The 24577-nt window shown below is 45.1% G+C and overlaps 1 protein-coding gene and 1 long non-coding RNA gene across 5 annotated transcripts in view; both read right to left on the bottom strand.

Moving 5' to 3' along the window:
- The window catches only part of OXSR1 (oxidative stress responsive kinase 1), an 80317-nt gene that overhangs the window by 24846 nt on the left and 30894 nt on the right, over positions 1-24577 (bottom strand). For all 4 annotated transcript variants that reach the window (XM_081834394.1, XM_081834392.1, XM_081834395.1 and 1 more), the window contains exons 4-5: positions 19073-19214; positions 5609-5664 (exon numbers count right to left, since the gene is read on the bottom strand). In XM_081834394.1, coding sequence (XP_081690520.1) covers positions 5609-5664; positions 19073-19214 — 198 coding nt within the window. The remainder of the gene's footprint in view (positions 1-5608; positions 5665-19072; positions 19215-24577) is intronic.
- LOC309326137 lies at positions 9676-10630 on the bottom strand. The gene is made up of 3 exons (XR_014150192.1): positions 10307-10630; positions 9963-10161; positions 9676-9929 (listed from the first exon to the last, which is right to left on the bottom strand). It is a non-coding gene; the product is annotated as an uncharacterized lncRNA (long non-coding RNA).

Below are 24577 nucleotides of genomic sequence, written 5' to 3'. Positions count from 1 at the left end.
GCAAGAAAAAACACAACAGAGGCAAATCATTACACTGTGTGTAATGATTACACACATTACACAGTGTGAGATGGAGGGAAACCCACCATTTGTGAGTTTAGGAGAATTCAGCTTTGTCAAACAAAGGTTTTGTTTTTAAAAAGGAAAAAAAAAAGGTTTCCATACCTTATGATTCTGGAGACAGGACTGGAAATATATTGACAATGCCTGAATGAATTATCAAGAGCTGAAGGTCTTGCTGTAAATGCTTTCCAGTGGACAGGGATTGGATTTCAGCACCCAGCACATCCAATGAACAATTAGAACGCAAGTATGCCAGAGCATTCCCACTGATTCTGATAAGTTGCTGAGTGAACTCTCCTTCACTGGAGGGGTTTAAGCAGAAGTTGGATGGCCACCTGTCATGGATGCTTTAGTTGAGATTCCTGCATTTCAGGGGGTTGGACTGGATGACCCCTGGGGGTCCCTTCCAATGCTACAATTCCATGCGTGCCGCTGCTTAGGTAATAGTGTGCGCGCACAAACACTCATCACACACTCATCCACACAAAGGAGGCATCAACAGGCTTGGGGGGGGGGAATGCCAAGATCTTCAGAAGTACAAAAACATACTTGGAGCTCCACAAAGAAGCCTAATGAGAACTGGCCGTGCTCAGCGGCCACAGTATGATGACTGAATGGTTGGGGTGAGGGGGGCAGAAATCAGAACAGAGCAGCTGGAATCCTGAACAGAGAGCACTTTGCACTGCAACATTTTGTTGCAGCCCCCATCGCATAATTCCAAAATCCCTATCAGAAGCAGTAGGGAGGAAGTTTGCGAGCTTGCATGTTTGCAGAGGTGGCAAAAATTCAAGGCTTTTACTCGGTGAAAGCAGGATGTTAAAACTTGAGTTTGGGGCACATAGTACCAACAGCCCTGGCAATAATGCCAGGACCTTACAGACCCTCAGATCCCACCCCTTAAGTGTCACCCCAGAAACCCCACATCATCCGATCACAAGATTTTTGCACTGTTGCTCCTCCAATTACGCACAGATTTATGAAGCTTCTATTGTTTCTAAGAACAAAGAGAGGGGGAGGAGTCAGATATCTTGTTCCGAGACAAATCTGCCTTGCATGGAATGCATGCATTTTGAGCAGCCACACATCACAACTGCAGCATACTAATTACCCTGTCATACTTCTTTACAGCCAGTTGCAGGATGAAAGAGAGGGCAGGCTTTACAAAGTATTTCCAAACCAAGGGGAAGTGCGGCAGAATCCTGCGGTGTCACCTTCAGCCGCAAAGGAGAGAGTGTAACCCAGGAAGTGGGTCCTCTGAGCCCCGGCTGGCGATGCGGGGACTTCCTGTGCGGAAAAGAAGCTGGCCAGAGTCAGGCCTTTCCCCTTGACCTTGCTAGGCAGATTCTCGCTCTGATTTAGGCCAAGTTCTGCCTGAGCCACTAAAAAGCTAACACACTACATTATGAACCCCTAATTGGGGTTCCACATTTCTGTTCACTCCCCAAGGAGAACTGCAGCCTTCTGTTCATGGAGCTACAATGGTAAACGTCATAAAATCAGCCATGAGAAGCCCATCATTATAATGTTAAAAGAAAAAGGGGAAACGCCAGAGGTTCAGCAGCGACATTTGTAGCTCCTCAGCTCTCTAGATGCCCACTCCCAAATCTACCATACAAAGTTCTCGTTGTTTAGCAGACGTCTCACCACAATGAATGGATTTGCTGTTGTGGATGCTACAAGCAGAACTGTCAAGGAGAGAAGTCGATGCTTTGCAGAGACTCCCCCCTCAATTAAGTATTATGCAAGAAGTCTTTTTATAGGAAATAAAACAAATTCCTTCCAGTAGCACCTTAAAGACCAACTAAGTCAGTTCTTGGTATGAGCTTTCGTGTGCATGCACACTTCTTCAGATACACTTCTTCAGATACACTGTATCTGAAGAAGTGTGCATGCACACGAAAGCTCATACCAAGAACTGACTTAGTTGGTCTTTAAGGTGCTACTGGAAGGAATTTGTTTTGTTTTGACTATGGCAGACCAACACGGCTACCTATCTGTAACTGGAACTATAGGAAATAATTAACTCACTTCTCCCTGAAGTATGGACTTGCATTTACAGGAATGTCTTCAATGCAGAAGAGTTTCCTAATATTTGCACATTTAGACTGTCTAAACGTAAGATCACTTTGACAGTACAAGTAATCAACTTTTATTCCAGGGGAAGGAAACATACAATTTAAAACTGTTCGTCTCGAATGCCTGAGACAGCTTGTCAATCCAGTAACTCACAGGAACAAAGGAAGCTAACTTACAGAGAGTCAGACTATTGGCCCATCCAGCTCAGGGCCACCTACACGGACAGGCTACACCTCTCCAGGGTTTCAGGCAGCAGACATTTCCATCCTTACCTGGGGTATACTGGCTTTTGAATTGCCACCGAGAAGGACAATCTCAGTGTAGGTGGCCCTGAGCAAAAGCAATATATCCTTGGAAAAGAGCTGAAGAAACTCAATCTGTAGAAGATTGAAGAAACTGAAGAGCTGAAGAAAAGAGCTGAAGAAACTCAATCTATAGAAGACTGGGCAGTTCCAAGAGTAGAAGTCATATTTTACATCGTCGGGTGCTTTTTTTCTGTTGAAGTTGCCTAGTGCTGTCTTTGCACAAGGCAGCTTTCTACGTTTACGTAGCTCCTCTCGGAGGGCCTGCCAGTAGTGGAATCTGTGCATTCTTTATTTCTGGGGATACACAGATGTCTTTCAACCATGATAGTCAATGGGAATTCACGGGCTGTGGGTTTTGAAGGCAGTAGCAAGATACCAGCATCTTATGATCTTTGTCCTAAGCATTTTGCCAAGGGATGGGAAATCAAGTTGCAGACCAGAGTCCATTGCCCCATCAAGGAGAGCTTAGCTTACGTTCTACAGCTAATCTTCGGCCTACCACTCCTTTAGACCCCCAGGTATGTAGCCAAGAGGCTGAATGAACTTGCTTCGCTCTGAATTAAAATATCCCATCACAAACAGTAACTTTGGAAAACCCAAGGGTTGTGTTCAAATCCTCTGCAGAGACACATGCAATATGGTGCCTGCCACATTCACATCTTTAAACTGAAGGATGCTCTGAAATAGGAATGGGGAACCTCTGGCCTTCCAGAGGTTGCCTCATCACCTCTGCCTATTGGCTATGTTTGCTGGGATGATGGGAGTTGGAGCCCTAACAACCTCTGGAGGTCTGCAGAGGTTGGATGGCCATCTGTCACTGATGCTTCAGCTGAGATTTCTCCATTGCAGGGGGTCAGACTAGATGATCCTTGGGATTCCTTCCAATCCTACAATTCTATGATTCCATAATCCAAACTAACCCCCTCACCTGCCCTTTGTGTGAACAAGCCTATAACTATACTTAGTTCCATAGTTTTGTGTATTCAGACAGAAACACAATTCATGCTAAATGAATTCTGCAACCAGTATGAACAAATGTCCATACTCTTTACTCTTTTTTTTTTTTACTGCTGACATACATTATCTTTGCAGCCATGAAATGCAAATAAATAAATAATTCAAAAATGGGGGAGAAAAGGAGAGAAATAATCAGGACCGAATTCTGTGGCTTTTCTGAGCTTAGGCTCTATTGTGGCACTCGCACAGCTGTTTAATCCAACACAAACAGACCCTTCAGTAGGTTCCGCCTTTATCCAAATACAACATGAATGGGGCACATGACTGTTTTAGATAAGATTATGAAAGGACCCGGGTAAGGACAGGGTTATTAACTCTCAACACAAAGACCCTTCTAGGGCATAGGCAATAGATTTCCGGTCAAAGCATCATTAAGGATTCAGGAGGTTGCTTAAAAGGCAAATCTAGTTGCTTGTACAATCATTTTGATATTGAGATGATCTCACACGGCTAAGTGATTCTGGAAGAAGATGAAACAAAGAGGCAGCCAGTGAATTTATACTGCAGCCAGTGCCCACTGAGTGTAAATTGATAAACCTCTGCAGATAAAAGGCGGGGGGAGCAAAACGCCCCCATTCAGAAGAATCCTTGAAAGAGCTCTGTTGTAATAAACCACAGAAGGTCCATAGATTGGGGGATCAAAGAGGTGCAAGACAAAGCCTTGGTTCATACGCACCCCCCAAAATCCCAGCAATGAGAGGAGCCTTCCTTTCCTTTATTGGAATTCTACGGAGAGGAGGCCCCCCCCCCAAATCTTTCAACACTGGAAACCAGGCAATGCAATAAAGTTTTTGGGGCCAGCTCTTTTTCATTTCTCTTCTCCTTGCCTCACTATCTAGCCTCCCAAGCCAATGTTTACTGGCAAGAACACAAAGAAAACTCTTGCCAGACAAGGTGAGCAAAAGGGGACCCTAGGAAGGAGACATCTGACACAGGCAGCGTAGACAGAGTAGGGGAAGGCTAACAGCGAGGGTCTTCCTCTGACAAAACCGGGCGGACCCAAACTGCTCTCAACAAGGCTTCCTAGACAAGAGCAGAATCGGACAGCAAGCAAGCCACTTCAGATTTTGCAGTTCGAGGGTGTGACGGCACAGCGAGTGGGAAAACGTTTTCAGTCCGAGGGCCACACTCCCTTCCGCGGAGCCTTCCAGGGGCCACATTCCAGTGGTGGGCAGGGCTATGGGGAAAGTGGGCGGAGCAGCAAATTTTCATTGTTACCCTAACGTGGTAGGCTAGTTTCTACCTACACTCAACACACCTCTCTGTACCCTTCATCCAGGAGAGTAAGGGGCATTACTGAAGTTCAAGGACACATTCCAGCCAGGGGAAAAGATCTGAGGTGTAAAGTACAGCCTGTGTGGGGCACAGCCTGGGGAGACTTCCCAAGGGCCAGGTAGAGGCAATGGAGGGCCACATTCAGATTCCAGGTCTAGAGGTTCCCTACCCCTGGTTCACCCTAACAAAGCTGCTCCACGCCCACCTTTGACAACCAACTCTTGGGGTGGGAGGGGCTGATGTGTTCACACCCCACTGACTCCCCGTGTTGGAGGGGGAACCAGACACCTATGGCACATTGTTTCCCCCTTCCTCCCCATGCCATGGTCTTCAGGGTCATAGAATCATAGAGCTGGAAGGGACCCCAAGGGTTTTTAAGCTGTTCTTATTATATTTTGTACATCGCATTGGGAAATACGTGGAAGGCGATTAACAACCAATTAATTATAGTGGAGCTACAAGTTAAGAGTTGGAAGGGAGCCTGAGAGTCATCTAGTCCAACCCTCTGCAATGCAGGAATCTCAGCTAAAGCATTCCTGACAGATGGCCATCCAACCTCTGCTTGAAAACCTCCAAGGAAGGGGAGTCCACAACCTCCCAGAGGAGTCCATTCCAATATCGAACTGCTCCTACTGTCAGAAGGTTATTCCGATGTTTATTTGGAATCTCCTTTTTTGTAACTTGAAGCCATTGCCTCGAGTCCTACCCTCCAGAGCAGGAGAAAACAAGCTTGTTCCCTCTTCCATGTGATATTGAAAGATGGTTCTCCTCAGGGTCCTCTCTCTCTGGCATGGAAGCAGAGAGCAAACCACATGGCAAATAATAATAATGATAATTATAATTATAATCATTATAATTATAAAAAGGCTCACCTGCAATCTGGACCGAACCATCTTCTCCTAGAAGAATGTTTCCAGCTTTCACGTCCCTTTTGAGGAGCGGGAAGAGAAGAGAAAGAGACAAAACAAAAGGATATACACAGTGAGTACAAGCTGTGAAGTGCCCCTCCATTCTCTCCTGCCACACTCTGCAAATTAAAGTTCCGCCCGCAGAGCGAGAGAGAGACCTAAATTTGGCCAACCTGCGAAAATTATGGAAAGCACATGCAACAAGTTTAATTATTTGATAAGGTCTGTTCTGCTTATAGCTCAGCAAATACAGTGGTACCTTGGGTTAAGAACTTAATTCGTTCCAGAGGTCCGATCTTAACCTGAAACTGTTCTTAACCTGAGGTACCACTTTAGCTAATGGGGCCTCTCGCTGCTGCCGCACCGCCGCCATGCAATTTCTGTTCTCATCCTGAAGCAAAGTTCTTAACCCGAGGTACTATTTCTGGGTTAGCAGAGTCTGTAACCTGAAGCGTCTGTAACCCAAGGTACCACTGTACTACTCACCTGATTTATATAAAATAAGGTTGCCCCCCTGTCCTATAGGCATAAAACCACTGAGCCCCATTTCCCCAGCCCCCTGTAGCTCTGCAGCCCCTTTGGGGGCAAGGAAATATGCCTCTTTCCAAACTTTTACCACCTTCCAAACTTTCACCACCTGGATAGCTGCATCAGAAGCCCTCAGTTGAAAACCATGCTCCAGAGGCCAGCCTTTCTCAACTTTGGGTCCCTGGAGGTTGTTGGTCTACAACTCTCATCAGCCCCAGACAGCATAGCCCAATGGTCAGAGGTGACGGGGCGGGGCATCTGAGGTCCTACCTTTGGGAAAGACTGCTCTAGGTCAAGGGCTACCCAATACAGTGGTACCTCGGGTTACAGACGCTTCAGGTTACAGACTCTCCTAACCCAGAAATAGTACCTCGGGTTAAGAACTTTGCTTCAGGATGAGAACAGAAATTGCGCTGCGGCGGCGCGGGGCCCCATTAGCTAAAGTGGTACCTCAGGTTAAGAACAGTTTCAGGTTAAGAACAGACCTCCGGAACAAATTAAGTTCTTAACCCGAGGTAACAGTGTATAGCTGATAGACTCCAACTCCCATCATTTGTCTCTGCTTCCCTCTCTTAACTGGGGTGTTTTTTCTTCTGAGATCAAGCAGGTATGGCCGTTGGAGCAGAAACCTGTCTTCATGCATGCCTGATGATCATGTATCCATTCGTTCACATCCACAAAAGTTTAATTAATTTTCATAAATACTTTTGCTCCACCTTTAAAAAGAAAAAAACCCAAGGCGGCATAGGAAAACAAACAAACAAGTGGAAAGTGCGTAAAACCTACCCCACCAGTCAAACACACCTTAGGATTAAATATACAAGCAACCATGACATTCATTTGATTTTGATCTGGAATTATGCTGCAAAGCTCAAGAAGCTGGTTTCTTGCAGAACCCTGTCCCCTCCCAACCGCTGAATGCTCCTTTTGTGAACTCAGCGAAACCGTCATACGCAGAAAGAAACAGCTGGTCCAACTTTAGCAACCTGGCAACCTCCAGATGTTTCCAGCTACAACTCCCATCAACTTGCTGGTGGGAAGCATAGCTCAAAACATCTGCAGGGCCCCGGGAAGGTGAGGGCTGGGGTAGTTCAGCGCCATCTCCTGTGACTTCTCCTCTAGCAATCCTGTGCAGTGTTCAAAATTCACCAGGCACATTTTGCACCTGGCTATTGGCCACTTGCGACCATGTGAAGATGCCTGGGTGCCTGGGTGGTGCCGGATGTCTCCACCAGGGGTCAGCAAACTTTTTCAGCAGGGGGCCGATCCAATGTCCCTCAGACCTTGTGGGGGGGGGGCGGACTTTTTATTTTATTTTTTAAAATGAGCAAATACCTATGCACCACAAATAACCCAGAGATGCATTTTAAATAAAAGCACACATTCTACTCATGTAAAAACACGAGGCAGGCCCCACAAATAACCCAGAGATGCATTTTAAATAAAAGGACACATTCTACTCATGTAAAAACACGCTGATTCCCAGACCGTCCGCGGGCCGGATTTAGAAGCCAATTGGGCCGGATCCTGCCCCCGGGCCTTAGTTTGCCAACCCATGGTCTCTACCATCTGGAGGTGCCTGCCTGGGAATCATTGGATCTTGAAAAGCAACACATTCTGGTCATTATATTTAATCTATGCAGTCATAATGAATTGCAGGACTAAAAAGTCATATTGAAAAATACAACTTTCAAGCCACCTGGCCCCAAAATCGCAACTAGGCATTCCATTTTAGTGACTGTAATCCTGGTTTAAGGAGCCATTTGGCACCAAGCTTATATATCTGAGTTTCTAACACCGATCCCGGGATCCCAGAATGCCTTCTTACTCATTTGGATGCGAAGCCGATGAAATGCCCAGCCTTCCCACCATAGGTTTAAAGAAGCATTTATGGCCAACGTAACGCCAAAAGAGCTTCCAGAACTTGCAGCAAAACTCACTGTGTACAAATTAAACGACGCAAAGCACACTCCAGCGAGCTTTTTTAAAATAAAAAACACATGGACCAGCTTGCTTAATATTACACAGAAGGAAACTTCATTGTATCTCTTTGTCCGTGGCCCATCTATTTACTTCCAGCAAGTGCCAAAGAGTAGCAAAAGCTTTTGTCCTCAGAATAATGGCTCTATTATTTGTTTTCATTTTGTTTCATAACCCAGGGAGAGGGGGAGAGCTTGGTTCCTCTCCAGAACAAAAGGGAATTTCCATTGAACGCTTCAGAATTCTTGAGGGAGCACCAGTGATGTCCCAGCTCACCACAAATCTTCCCTAAGAGGTGAAGACACCCATCTTCAAAATTTTGGAACCACTATTTGCTTTTTCCCCAGCATGGCATACTGGCTGCCGGGGTTGTTTTTAATTACTGGTACAATTTATCAGAACCATTTTTAAATGTTGCTTAATGGTGTGTTGACTTTTATCATCTGCTGTTTTACTTTATTATTATTATTATTATTATTATTATTATTATTATTATTATTATTATTATTATTTCTAACAGTTTATTTCATGTTTTCCTGCATCGTAACAAACAACTTTTGGTCTTCTTATTGCACATGGGTTTTGTTTTGCTTTTCATGATGTGTAAACGATGCTTACAGTATGAGAGATGGTGTGCAAATATTTTAATGAGGAAATTGAGCCGGACCTAACTAATGGCTTTGTTTGAGCTCCGGAATATGAGACCAGAAGTCACAAAGCACCGTCTCTCTCTCTCTCTCTCCTTTAGAATTTCCCTAAGACATAAGACGAGTCAGGTAGGTAGCCGTGTTGGTCTGACGCAGTAAATATATATATATATATATATATATATATATATATATATATATATATATTGTCCAGTAGCACCTTAGAGACCAACTAAGTTTGTCCTGGGTATAAGCTTTCATGTGCATGCACACTTCTTCAGATACACACACAACTTATTTTTGTGCATGGACATATGTGTGTGTATCTGAAGAAGTGTGCATGCACACGAAAGCTTATACCCAGGACAAACTTAGTTGGTCTCTAAGGTGCTACTGGACAATTTTTTAATTTTTATATATATATTGACTGCATCAGACCAACCCGGCTGCCTACCTGACTCTAGAACCATGGAAGGCACACATTGAACCGCATGAAGTGGAAGTCCATCAACCTCACAAAGAAACTTCTGACTAATTGCAAGAACCTGGACATTATACCTAAGGGTCTTAGAATTAAGAACCCTCTACGATCCACCTTTCCTAGGTATCTGAAGAAGTATGCATGAACACGAAAGCTTATACCCAGGACAAACTTAGTTGGTCTCTAAGGTGCTACTGGACAATTTTTTTATTTTTTAATATATTTCGACATAAGAAGAGTGTGCTGGATCAGGCTAGCAGGCAACTTAGTCCAGCACCCTGTTCTCACAGTGGTCAATCGGAGGTCTAAGTGAAGATGTTCGCAAGCAGGGCCTAAGCACAAGAACACACTCCTCCTGCTGTTTCCGGCAACTGGTGTTCAATAAAAACCCATGTACAGTGGTGCCCCGCAAGACGAATGCCTCGCAAGACGGAAAACCCGCTAGACAAAAGGGTTTTCCGTTTTGGAGGTGCTTCGCAAAACGAATTTCCTATGGGCTTGCTTCGCAAGACGAAAATGTCTTGCGAGTTCCTGCGGGTTTTTTCCCCTCCCCCCCTTTTTCTAAGCCGCTAAGCCGCTTATCAGCTGATCCGCTAAGCCGCTAAGCTGCTTAACAGCTGATCCGCTAAGCCGCTTATCAGCTGATCCGCTAAACCACTTATCAGCTAAGCCGCTAAGCCACTTATCAGCTGATCCGCTAAGCCGCTAAGCTGCTTAACAGCTGATCCGCTAAGCCGCTAAGCCGCTTATCAGCTGATCCGCTAAGCCACTTATCAGCTAAGCCGCTAAGCCGCTAAGCCGCTAAGCCACTTATCAGCTGATCCGCTAAGCCGCTAAGCTGCTTAACAGCTGATCCGCTAAGCCGCTTATCAGCTGATCCGCTAAGCCACTTATCAGCTAAGCCGCTAAGCCGCTTATCAGCTGATCCGCTAAGCCGCTAAGCCGCTTATCAGCTGATCCGCTAAGCCGCTAAGCCGCTTATCAGCTGATCCGCTAAACCACTTATCAGCTAAGCCGCTAAGCCACTTATCAGCTGATCCGCTAAGCCGCTAAGCTGCTTAACAGCTGATCCGCTAAGCCGATAAGCCGCTTATCAGCTGATCCGCTAAGCCACTTATCAGCTAAGCCGCTAAGCCGCTTTTAAGCTGATCCGCTAAGCCGCTAAGCTGCTTAACAGCTGATCCGCTAAGCCGCTTATCAGCTGATCCGCTAAGCCACTTATCAGCTAAGCCGCTAAGCCGCTTATCAGCTGATCCGCTAAGCCGCTAATGGGCTTGCTTCGCAAGACGAAAAAACCGCAAGACGAAGAGACTTGCGGAACGGATTCTTTTCGTCTTGCGAGGCACCACTGTATTCAGCTATAGCCATACCCAAATCAGACTGCAACCAACCCACTCCACACGTCCAATAAAACCCATTTACTTGTTTTCTCCTCTAATCTTGGGGGGGAACAGGGAGAGTGCACTTAGATTCACCAAAAGCACAACACAAATGCAGGACGTCAGTTTTTTTTTTCTTTTTTAATGCTATTTATAGACCAAGGAGAGATAATATGTTCCGCTGCATTCTTAATGGCTGAGTCATTGGCCCCCTCCAACTCCAAACATTACTGCCAAAGTAGCAAAAGCTTGTTAGGCTCTTTCCAATTACAGTAAACCTAGACATACGCCATCCATCTTTCCTGTGCATTGTCTGAGCGCTTAGTACAAATGCACGGCTGTCAAAGTGGGCTAGAGTCATCTGGGCATAATGGCTAATGTAACTGAACTGTAAACTATAAATTTCCAATGGCCTAACTTTTAATTTGGCTAGAGGAAACGATGCCAAGAATCTATACACAGAAACACACGTTAATTACCGTTGTGTGTGAGAGAGAGCATGCTAAAGCCAGCTCCTAACATGCTGGGCTGACTATCAGAATATCCAGTTGCCCTTCTGTGTGACCACGAGACAGAACTCTGGATGAACATTAGAGCAGACTTGATATATTTTTAATATAAAATTTATTAGAGTTTATAAAGAAAAATGCAAAATATTATTGTCAAATATTTGTTGTTGTTGTTCAAACAAAAACAATCCAGAGGCAAAACAGAGAGAGGGGGAAAACAAAAAAGAAAGAAAGAGAAAGAGATAAAGAAAAAGGTACTGCAAAGGAATTAAAAGAAAGAAAGTGGAAAAGAGAGAAAAAGAGAGAAAAATGAGAGATAAGTTAAGTATAGAACTTCCGATTCTTCATCTGTCCACTATATATAAACATTATTCACTTCATCCACTCCAGTATGACACCTAATAAAGCCACTTTCTATAAACAATTATCTTCAGTTCTCAAATCCAAATGTCACTATTTCTTTTTCAGTCTATGAGTGGTTTCTAACCTTTAGTAAATGTTAACAACAAATTTCTCTTATTAAGCATGTCAATTTCGCCACCCCTGAAGCAGATGTGATTCTTGACGGCAGGGGTCACTAGTGGCAGGAGCAGCCCTGCCACCCCAATGGCGCCTGCATGCGCACCCTTTTGCTTTGCCCCACATAACTGAATGGCAGCCATTTATTCCCATGAGCAACAGGAAAGAGCTACACCTGGGGCAGTGTTACAGTGGAGCCAACCATCCAGTTGAACATTGGCTTCCATGCCACACATCCTTTGCCTCTGCACATATCTAACCCAAGAGCAACTAATTCTTCACCACACTGATGGGAGACGGAGTCCCAAGTGGCTGGGGAAACCCAATCAGGTGGGCAGGGTACAAATAATAAAACTAATAATAAAAAATTTATTATATCTAGAGCAGGCATGTCCAAAGTCCGTTTTGGGGGCCTGATCCAGCCCACCGGTCGGTTTAATCTGGCCCCTTCAACAACTTCAATCATAAAAAAAAGCTCAACAACTTACTTTGGGGTAAAATCATAAAAAAGCTGAATAATTTCAATCCTAAAAAAAAGGAAAAGGTTAACAACTTTGGTTGGCCCTTTGGTCAGCTCTCACAGCCCCCTTTGAAAAATCTGGCCCTCTTTGAAAAAAGCTTGGACACCACTGATCTAGAGGAAACCACATGAGCAAGCCTTGCGCTGAGGGTCTCAGCAGATGGCTTTCACATCACCTGCCATTGCAACTGGAAGTGCCAGGGATTGAACCTGTGACCTTCTGAATGAACTGCTCTCACTCTGAGCCATAGCTGTCAACTTTCAGATTTGAAAATAAGGGATCAGCAGCCTCACCTGTCCCGGGGACAGTCTACGGGATATTGAACAATCCGGGATAGCAGTGGGAAACAGTGCTGGAATAAGGGAATTTCCCGCAAAAAAAAGGGAAGGTTGACAGCTATGCTCTGAGCTATGGTCTTTCCACAGTCAAAGAGCCAACTTGGTTAGCCTTATCCATAGTTAAGGCCGGTGCCAACGTAGCCCTTATCTGTGAGGTTAAGGCAAAGGGGAGGGTGGAAATCCACTCCCCAAGACAAGAGAGGGCTAGACTCAAATAACCCCATGAACCCTTAAATCCCTTCATCGTGGTTAACAGCATGTGCTTGCAGCAGCCCCTACATTTCACAAGGGCAAGAGTAAGGCTGTTAACCAGCAACAAGTTTCAATCAGTTTTAAGCTCTGGATGCCTTGAAGCAGCACTAATAATAATAATAATAATAATTTTTATTTATACCCAGGGCAAAACCGGGTTCAGAGCAGCTAATATCAAATATATAACATATTACCATAAAATCAAGCAACCAATTAAAAAGCATCCTAAAATCAAATCAGAATCAAAGTGAAATCTAATCAGATGGCAACCCGCAAATTAGGGATGGGGACCTTAAATGCTCACCAGGCCTAACTGTTTATACTGATCTTATATGAGCCTGTGAGAAAAGTGGGGGGGGGCACTTTCATGCAAGTTCTTATAAGGAGAAAGGGGGAGCCAGACTGGACGCCGGCCAAAGGCCTGGCAGACAGCTCCATCTTGTAGGCCCTGCGGAAAGATGTCAGATCCCGCAGGGCCCTGGCCTCTTGAGGCCCGGGAGACCAAGAGGAGAGGAGAGACTGGGTTCCACATTCTTATGCCAACCTCCCCACTAATCTTTTCTCCTGACCTCCTTGTTCCCACTGGATTTCTCCTCTTACAACTCCTCTGAAGCAAAAACCATCTGATGCCGGAAAGAGGATGGGGAAAAGAAAAGAATCGCACAGGAGACAATGGTTAACACAAGAGTTGCAGGCCTTGATAGTCTCCATAGCAATTCTGTGGAGAATGGATTTTCCTCTTCTTCAAAATTAAAAACACACACACTCCCAACTGCAGCATCTGTGAGCAATCTTGTCAAAGCATTACTCAGGATCCCAGAAATATGAGTCGGCATCCAACAGGGGAAGAGCCGCGTTTTGTTCCTACGCTTCCGGGGGCCTTGACCAATCTTTTGAGGAATCAAATATTACAGCTGACATTTTTCCAGTTTTGCGCAGCTCAGATTTGGAATTTCTGACATGCAAGGAGGAGAGACTGGAGAAAGGAGTGCATTTAAGCAGTGGGAAAATATATATCCCTGCAGGGCTCTTTGGGGGAAAGGGAAGGTTTTTTAAAAAAAAAAAAACCACACCAAACAATTAAAATAGTATGCATAAATGTCAACACTTTACAACGACAGGAAACTTCATAGAGCAGAATGGAAGGAGAATCACAATGTCTTTAATTACTCAGATTCTGAAAACAATATTCTGAGGAGGTGTACGTATGCAGTCAGGAAAAGTTTTCCTCTGTCTTCCCAGGGATTACCAGGGATAGCCAGATTTAGGGAAAATATAAAACAGAAAACCAAGCCCTGTGGGATCAGGGATCAGAACACAGGCCAGCACACAGGGTTGGGAATGCTCCCTGCCCCAAAACCTGCAAAGCTGCTGAGCTGGGTGGGCCAATTGGTCTGACTCTGTGGAAGGCAACATCCTCTGTGCCACTCTGGGAATCTCCAAAGCAGAGCAACGTGGAAGCAGCCATCCCTAGTGGTCTTCAGCACCCATTAGGCAGAAATATGTTGCCTCTGTCCAAACAGGGCCCAAAGCAACCGTACCTAATCCCAATCCTTTCCAACGAAGCATATGAGCTGGTGATTGCTGCCATGCCTTATGAAGAACACGAAAGCAAGAAAAACACAAGCTTGCAGACGTGCGTCTCCTACAGCCACACATGTTGATGATGGGCTGCATCTCCCATTGCCAGGGCTGGGTGTGCCCAGTGATAGAAACTCATGATATATAAGCTAGGCACCAAATGGCTCATTAAACCAGAGTTACAGTCACCAAGGGACATGGGTGGCGCTGTGGTCTAAACCACAGAGCCTAGGGCTTGCCGATCAGAAGGTTGGCGGTTCGAATCCCTGCAACAGGGTGAGCTCCTGTTGCTCGGTCCCAGCTCCTGCCCACCTAGCAGTTCGAAAGCACATCAAAGTCCAAGTAGATAAATACGTACCAATCCAGTGGGAAGGTAGACAGCATTTCTGTGCACTGCTCTGGTGTGCCAGAAGCGGATTAGTCATGCTGGTCACCTGACCCGGAAGCTGTCTGCGGACAAATGCCAGCTCCCTCAGCCCATAGAGTGAGATGAGCGTGCAACCTCAGAGTCGTCCGTGACTGGACCTTTACCTTTTACAGTCACCAAAATGCCTAGCTGCCATTTTGGGGCCAGGCGGCTTGAAAGTCATATTATTCAACACAAATTTTTGGTTCCTGAGATTTGTTCTGATTGTGCAGATAAAATACCACAGATAGAATTCGACAGGGTGTGTTGCTGGTGTGTGAAAACAGGCAAGATCCAAGGATCCCCAGACACACACCTCCAGGTGACGGAGACATCCAGCATCATCCTGGCGCCTGGCCATGTTCACTTGGTCGCAAGTGGCTGATAGCCAGGTGCAAAATGCGCTTGAAACCTAGCAAATTTCAAACACTGGGTGCGCCACCAAGGAATGTGTGAAACTGTCCCTCCATGTGAGCCATTTCTAGAGCGGAGAGGCTGTTTCACCGCCAAGCACAGCTGGATCCAAGCTACCAAAACACGGTTGTAGGACAACATGGGGGGAGCTGTGGCCCTCCAGGTGTTGCTGGGCTACAGCTTCTGCTGTGCCTAGACATTGGCCATGCTGCATTGAACCAACCGCACCAGGAGTCCAACAACATCTGGAGCAGCCACAGGATCCCCCTCCTCTGCTGCAAGAGATTTAGGCCCTGAGTCTACGTTTGCTGACTTTCAATGGTACCCGGGTCAGCTTTCAGAATGTCCCAAGCAAACCTTTATATTTCAGCCATGTCGACCAACTTTAGAGAGCACCTGTGTGCAGCCCCAACAATCCGGCATACCAAAAAGGAAAACCTCCCGAAGCTAAGATGCATTTTTTGAAAAACAAAAACAACAACTCACATAGTATTATTGCTTCCTCTCCAAGCTTGTCAAAATATTCAGTTACACAAGAGCTGATCATAAGCTCAAAGGCATCCAGGAGAGAGAGAGAGAACGAGAGAGAACGAACAAGAACTTCCATCCAGTTAAGCTAACCATGACTGGCTTGTCAGAAAGCTATTTAAAAAAAGAAGAAGCAGCACCACCTGAAAGCGCTTAAGTTTCAAACTCTGCCCAGTAACTTCCCAGCAGCTCTTCCATTTGCTTTGGTTACAGATTATAGAGGATCATCCGTCAAGCAACTGGACACCTGATAATCCATGAACAAATGCAAAGGAAAGTCAAGTGTCCAGAATTGGGAGTGGTGCAAAATATTTAACACATCAACTGACTCTTGTCACTCAGGCCTGGGAGTGGGTCTCCTTTTCCCCCTCCTTAGTCACAGAACACACTCCGTGGCCTTCAAAGCCTCTGGGATTAACCGCAGTGCAACACACCTATAGCACACACCAGGGCAGCCTTTGAAGACCGTGGAGGAGTTTGCAGGCGCTACAAAGTGTATTACCTGGGTGCTCAACAGGGATTGCTCACCTGCAGCACTTTACACAGGAATATAGGGTGCTGCCTTAATCTGAGCCAGACCTTTGGACCACCTAGGTCAGGACTGCTTACACTGGCTGGCAGCAGCTCTTTGGGGTTTCAAGCAGTGAGTTTTTCCCAGTCCTACCTGGAAATATTGAGGATTGAACCCAGAACTTCTTGCATGCATGGCAGCTTCCCGACTGGGCTGCCTTCCACAGCAAATCTCCCCTCAACCCTTGCCAAAGAAGCTTGGGGGAAATGTTGCTAATGGCAAGAAGCCCAGTGTTAAGGGAGAGAAGTCACTTGCATCAGATGGTGGGTAATTCTCCCTTATCCTGTTTAGGGCTGGGCAATATATCAATATATCATCCAAAACCAGTTTGAAGTCCATATTTGTGATCGATTTCATAGTTTTTGACCTGGCGATATATTGTGAATCATGATGTGTTTGGGGCTGGGCGATATATCGTCCAAAAAACAGTTTCAAGTCCATATCATGATATTGGTTTCATAAATTTTGATTGGACAATATAGTGTGAATCATGGGGTGGGGGTGTGCTCTGCAAAAATCACAATGTTGGGGAAACCGTGAAGCCAGCCAATGCCTTTACATAGCTCCATCCTTATTTCAGACATTGCAATGTATCCGTATACTGCAATGTTTAGCTGCTGATATATCGAGATGTTGAAACCCAGATATCGCCCAGCCCTACTTTATATCAGATGTAGGGAACTGAACTGGACCAATTGGCCAGGTCCTTGATTCACCCACCCACCGAAGCCAATTTGGCAGTTGAATGGCAGCAACTGCAAGCCTTTTTGAAGTCCACTTGCAGGTGTGGCTGGAATCCAAACTGTACCTGAAAGTGAACTTCAAAGGAGCTCACAGCAATCCCCCTTAAAGATGCCCCTGATGGACTTGCTGACAGTGCCAATCAGCTGGCTGCAACTGACAGCGAGCTTGCAAAGGAACGATCAGGTGCACGCTTTAAGCTCCTAGTCGTTCCGTTGTAGCCACGTCCTTGCCTGCTCAAAATCTGTTGTTGGGTTAGGGGCAGGTGGCCACGGTTTGGGGAAAACAACCTGGTGAACCAGTTGGACCAAGACTAGGCCTAATTACACCCACAGGCCCAGCAAGATTTAACTGATTAAATTTGAGGCCGCTCTGAACTTTTACGCATTATTTCATTTGCTGCTGCAGTTTTTGTTGTTGTTCTCTTTTAAATTGAATTACTTTTATTGTGAAAGTAATATGCTATTCTTTGTGACGTGAACCGCCTTGAGAAGGCCAAATAGCCCTCAAAGACAGCAAACAAATACCTAAATCCCTCCCCCCCTTTTTTTTAAATACCCTGAACTCCTGTAGGAGGCCCAGCAAGTAACTAGCTAATGCAAGATGCTATAAAGTGTACTGGGTCCTACACACCTACACCTTTAAGCTTGTAGTAGGTAGAACTTATACTTCTCCTGCCCTTGAAGGCTTGAGGGAGGGCAGTGAAACCAGTACATTTTTAAAGGGTAAAAAAAAAGCAAGTATGGCTTAATCTTTGAAAAGGTTAAGACAAGAAAGCCACATGTAGCCATTTACTCCATAAACTTATATTAAAAGAAAGGAGAGTGTTTAAATTAACACTCATCTGCAGAGTCTAATGTCTCTCTCTGTCCCTCCCTCTCTCACACAAACACGTCAGGTCCCTGCCAATGCACTCCTTTAACAGCTTGACCTGTTCTTCCCACCATCTCCTCTCAAAACATATGATAACTAAGGGGGAAAGCAGGCTCCACTCCAGAAAGACACTCCCTTCTCACTCCGCCAATAAGCTGGGTGCCAAATTTGGACAGATGTACTAAAGGCATTCATCCTGCCTCCACGCCATGGCTCTAATGGTACTGGGCTGCTTTTCTGCTAAAGGTGTGAGCTATGACTCAGGCCTTCCGCTGCACAGGCCCCGAACAATCGTTTTATTGTGCTAACTTGGATAAGCTGCTTGGAGCTTATTTCTTCCACAAAGTCTTGAAACTCCTCTTCCGATTCAGCTCCACCTCTAAGCAGGCAAGCAGATGCACCCCAAGAACAACGTCTGTTTGGAGCTGGTCCACAAGAAAAAAAATGTCTCTATACGGTGACAGATGTGTTTGGAGGCACCCGTGCATTGAAAACTTAACACATAAACCTGGCAATCGTGAATGCAATTGGAAGTACTTCTCAGCATGCAAAAAGCTGGGAGAGGGGGAATCCAGAAATGATCAAAAGAATGGACTGACCAGTGGAAAATGAGAGGGTGGAAACATCTTCAAGTTTCAGAAATGCATTATTTCATAAATTACCGGTATTTTGCAATGCAGGCTGTAGTCAATGGCGGAAAAGGCTGTTGCTCAGTGGGGAGACACTGTCAGCCAATGTAGACAGTGCTGAGCTTTATGGACCAGTTCAGCATTTTATTTTATTTTTTAAAAGCAGAGACAATATTAATAAAAAATAAGCCTTCAAACTTAGGAGGGAAGTGTATGAGTGCAGTAAATGGCTGGATATTAATTCCAGACCAACAACAAGCAAAGGCAAAATGTGTCAGAAGTGCTAAAGTGGGTGCAATGCACAGGGGCACTCCCAAACACTGAGTCCTGTATTCAAGTCGTGACTCAGGCTTGCAAGGCGGTTCTAGAAAGAGAGTGTGTCAAGTTTGCCTCTGCCACTGCTCTTAACATGTGAGATGAAAACAAATGTGACCTGCCTCACACACACAAAAGGAACAGACTGGGAGGCATGTTGATACCACAAGAAGCACAATATAAGACAGCAAGTTATAAATGCAGTAAGAGATCCACCTGTGGATTTGTCCGTTTTTATGCAGGTATTCCAGTCCTTCCAGCACCTCCTTCAGGATCGTGGCTATCACAGGTTCATCCAGCACTCCACTCTTGTGTTCTCCTTTTGCCACAATGTGCTTAATAACATCCAGAACAGACCCTATATGGAAAAGAAGAAACGTGTTAGTAAAATTGGGGGCAGCGCTTGATTACACCACCAGTTATCTCAAGATATTCATCCTCTCATTTGCATCCAGCTTCATGCGGTTGATAGGGAATGGGTGACTCGTAAGCCACCTAATGATATTTGCACCTCACTCAATGAATGCTCTTGAACGCCTTTCGATGGGCTTACCTCTTTGTCCCCAGCACTCAGAGACAGAAAGCCCCACAGAACATAGTTCCTGCACAGCTGCCAGTTTGCATTGGCAAGTCCTGTTAAGTTACTTGTGTCATGGCTGTTCTAGAACATCAGTGAAACCATAGTTCAAGGAAGCTTTACCTGCAGTTTGGTGTAATTTCTGAACAGATGAACAGCTTGCAGTTAGCTGGGAAGCCAGATTCAGAAACCATGTAGGCTGGCAAACTGTGGCCTGTGCCAAGTGTCGTTTGTTCTGTTCAAACATTCTGCCAAGCCTGTGTTCCTGCCATGGCCCTGCCTCCCAATTATTGAATGCAGAAATGGCTGAGAAGAAAGGCAAACAAGCAGCTCCAAACCATGATCTGCCTGTTATATGTGCTCAAACCATGGTTTGGGTGCTGAACAATGGGAGCATACAAACTACTGCTTGCTATATTTTTGCATTGCCTGCATTTGGACATTTGAGTTTAACTATGGTTTAGCCTTCCAAGCATGATCCCAGCACAGGTGTGTGCACACACCCAAGTGTGAGAGCAAGGATATTAAACTTTGGTTAGGACATAATGCTAAACCATAGCTTAGCTTTCCCTTGGACTGTAGTGGCTGGACCACACTATCGAAAGAGTAAAAGGAGCAAGGAAAGGCTGTTAGAAAGGAAAGCAGGGGTGGGGAACTTGTGGCTCTCCAGCTAATGTGGGATTCTCAGCTCCCATCAGCTGAACCTATTTTTGGAACTGGGTATCCCACAATACCTGCAGAAGCACCAGTTATGCAGCCCTTGAAATAAAATATCTTGCATGAGACATTTAAGCAGGTAGAATTAGGGCTGAGCTACCAGTTCTGCCCAGCACCTCCCATCTCTCTCTCTCTCTCTCTCTCTCACTTGAATGCAACTTATGTGACGATGCTACTAAATCAAAGTGTCGGCAACAGTAATTTGTGGAAAGGATTTAGGAAATCCAGCCACCATCCCCAAAGTGTGCCAAGAGCTGGTCCTAATCTAGCTTTTAAAATATATATATTTGAAAAGGTCAATAAAAAACCTTAGGGTGCTTATAGGCCTCAGATATTGCAGCAGCAATTTAATTTGGAATAAAAATTACAGAGAGTTCATTGTGCTTAGCCTGGGGATTAACGTTTCATGGTGGGGGAGACTGCCTGCCCAGGCTTGTTTCGGTGAGTTTGAAAAGCCTAGAATCCTTAAGACTTACCCCCTTTGAAAATTAAGTTTAAACAGTATTTATTTTGGATTGCCGATTAATCCAGAATGACAGTTAGCACCACTAAGACCCGATAAACATGTATGCAGGAAGGGGAGGTGGGTCAGTCTGGAACCAACCCAGCCTCCTCCTAAACTTTCTACCCTGAGGTGATTTTTTTCTACCTCCTTTTGACTGCTGAGGAATTCCTGCGTATCCTTAACCAAAACCCAGAGCACCGCATAGCATTACAGTGGTACCTCTGGTTGTGAACGGGATCCGTTCCGGAGCCCCGTTCGCAACCTGAGAGGAATGCAACCCGCTGCTTCTGCGCATACGCGTGACGTCATTTTGCGCATCTGCACATGCGACAAAACCCGGAAGTAACCCTTTCCGGTACTTCTGGGTCGCTGCGGGACGCAACCTGAAAAGATGTAACCTGAAGCAAACGTAACAAGAGGTATGACTCTATAGGCCTTGCACTGAGGTTGCGTGTACACACACACACACACACACACACACACACACACAACTTTTAAAACATGTCTGAAGCACATTATTTCCCTCCCAGAATTCTGGGCACTGTAGTTTGCCCCTCATAGCAACTATAATTCCCAGCAACTCTTAACAAACTACAGTGCCCCGAATTATTTGGGTGTGAGGAAATGTGCGTCAAAGGTATGGCAAAGACAAGACGGCCTTAGTGCTTTCACATAAGCACCCACACACACACTTGACCCCCCCCCCACCCAAGCGTTCATCAGTGGCTCAGGACTGTGGCAAGACTACCACACGGTGCTGCCAACTGACCCAAGAAAACTGCCTGACTTGCTCCTGTGCGTTTCACTTTGCAGAATGTTTTAAAATCAGTGAGCTGAAACAGCAGGAAACCACCTTTAAAAAAAACAACACAAATGGGGGTGTTTGTTTCTGCCAGTTGTCCAGACCTATTTTATTTGCAATATTTATGTGTTAATCCAACAACCAATTTCTGGGCTGATTATTGTATTCTAAGACATAACTAGTAGTAACACATCAAACCATATTCTCTCCCTTCCTACACTTTCTTCTTGGAAAAGATATTCCCTTCCTCCAGCTGGGGGAACAGGGATATATGGGAGAACACTGTATTTAAGCAGGAAAACTCCAGCTAATGCCTTGCTTGGGAGAAGGCTCTGAAATCACCCCATACTTAGAATGACCAACAGCTCCTCAATTTAGTGAGCTAGGAGCAAGCCTGGTATAATGAACTATGCTGGGTTTGGAGCAGCAAGATCTGGGTACAAATTCTTGCCCAGTCATGAAGGTCAGCAGGGGGCACTGGGCTAAATCACTACTTCTAAGCCCAACCTGCCTCCCAGGATGGTCAAGAGGATAAATATGGAATGATCCCCACGTGTGCCACATTGAACTTCCTGAAGGAGGAAGAGGGTTCAAGTGCACCACTATCCACCTGCACTAGTTGTCCCCAATCCAATGCCCTCCAGGTCCTATAGGACTACAACCCCCATCAGCCTCGTTGGCCATGCTCTTGATTGTTTTGGCTGTGCTTTTTCTGAATCTTTAGCAACTCTACGAAACGTCTTAAGCCGCTCTGAGTGTGTAGATCAAGGACAGCCAACAAATGTAGGACTACAACTCCCATAAGCACCAGCCAGCACTGCCCAATGGTCAAGGATAATGGGAGTTGTAGTCCTACATCATCTAGAGGGCACTATGTACATAATTCTTAGATGGAAGTAACAATAGATAATCCGCTACAAGGCAGCCTCTTGTGTTCCTGGTTTGAAATAAACCACAGTGGAACTCCTCAACCCTTCCACCCTTCAAAAATAATAGCTTCCAAAGAGGTGAATGCTTCAACCGTGCATGAAGCAAATAAAGCAGGCATCATTAAAAGCATTTTAAAGGGAAGATACAAATATAGACTGAAGGGGAAGATAACCAAGGCATCCAAGGAAAATAATAGGCCATGATATGCAGTGCTGGTATCAAACCCAGCCTCTCCTAGGTGTTTGGAAGCATCCAGGTTCAAGGTTAAGATGCTTAAGAAGTAATGGAAGCATCGGCAAGAGTGCTCCTTAGAAAAAAGATTCAAAGGCACAAGCAAAAGCCCATGACATGTTCTTCACTGTTTTGGGGAAGCTGACAAGATAATGGAATTTCAAAAAAGCCACCTCCTTGCCATGGCAAATGCCATGTGAATCACCAAGAGATAAATGTTTATGCCTCCAGGACCCACAATAACATCTGAAAAGGCGTATTTATACTGCCTCATGCATCACTGAAATTGCTAGTTAGCCTCCGGTTGCAGACATATGTTGGAAATAAAAATAGGGCAAGAGGCAGTGAGAAGGGGGAGTGCGTGTGTGTAGACCTAAGTGGGTATTCATGGGCCACTCAGCAGGGAAGCAAGTCATGAGCAGAATGAGAAATGGGAGAGGCTGGAGACTCCCAGCTCCCCCCCCCCCCCGGCAAAAAAAGAAAAGAAAAAAAGAACTGTTTGGATTAGGATGTGCAAATGTTGAGACACTGCCATAGATGCAACAGGCACTGAATGAATGAATGAATGAATGATCAATCAGGATCCTGGCTTCCATACCTGCTTTTCACTAAGGCAACCTGCCCAGTTTAATATGCAAACAGCCTTGCAAAGGTGCATCTAGACATTATGTAGCTGCATCGAGACTCACTCTCAAAAGCTCTTCTCCTCTTCTGTCAATGAACTTCATCAAGCCCCCTTCAGCCCCCTTAATAATGCTCCCTGAAGCATTATTCTGAAAATGCTTCCTTTTCACTGAAAATGCTTCATTTTCAGTGGTCCAATTATAGGCACTTCAATGCTATTAATCTGTGCAAAGCTGTGCTTGAAATGGGTTTCTCCCTTCTAAAGCCAACCAACAGCAATGACATCAAGTTTCTGGTCCTTATGAATCACGATTATTTATTTATTTGTTAACTCTTCTTCCAGAACAGAATGCAGTGGCATTTCCAAATGAAAATGTAATGGGGATATAAGTACAAATTAAGCTATGAGGCTCAAAGAACAGCCCTATCCAGCAAGTTTATCATAAAGCAGAACCTATCGCACCCCAGCTCAAGACATACTTCAACTTAATTTTGTTGAGCCATTCTTTAACTTCTCCATATATTAATCCAGAGAGGCTTCATTTTTCCTTCCCTAGAGAGAGGGAGTTTTATGGAGTAGTTAAAATTCTTTTCCAAGGAGAGGAAGTGACACACCCTGAACTCCCTGTGAGAAAGAGATGATCGCAGTTAACAAGACACATGGGGAAAGAAATGTGATTTAGAGAAAGTTATTAGACAGTCTGCAGACTGAGAGCGAAACACTGCTTTGGCCTTCAGTGACTTCCTCCTTGGTTATGAAGTCATCCACTGACTTGGAAGTTTCATAGAATCATAGACTTGTAGAAGCTTTCCTCAATTGGCAGAAGAATCTCTGTTGTGAAAGCTATTCTGGAAAACTAACCTGCTTATAAAACTCAAGAGGGATTCAGCTCCAAAGCTTTGGAAACCCCAAGACAACTCCCTTCCCTCAAGGGAAGGCTGCAAAAATCCTACACAGAAGGCACTTTGATGCAGGGAAATATGTAGTATGAAACTTATGTGTAGACCACTCCACATCAACCTGCACACCAGCTACACACTATTTCCTACACACAGATCACTTTTAAACCAGGAAATGTGCCAAGTTTTAAGTAGCTGATCTGAAGGAACTAATATTCAAGGATATCTGGGTTAGAATCTGAGTTGATGAGGATGGCTTGCAAGCCACATTCCCCAACTCCTTTGCTGGATGCAGGAAGTTCACAGCTTGAGCACCTCCAACAGCTGGCTGTCTAGCCTTTGTTTGAAGACCACCAGGGAGGGAGAGCCTACTGACCCCATCAGGTTAATTAGTCCATTGTCAGACTGCCCTACCATCAAGAAGTTGTCTGTAAT

Source organism: Podarcis erhardii (assembly GCF_964252035.2).
Source record: "Podarcis erhardii genome assembly, chromosome: 12".
NCBI classification, from domain to species: domain Eukaryota; kingdom Metazoa; phylum Chordata; class Lepidosauria; order Squamata; family Lacertidae; genus Podarcis; species Podarcis erhardii.
The sequence above is the reverse complement of the archived record's forward strand: the minus strand, read 5'-3'. Positions and strand labels throughout refer to the sequence as shown.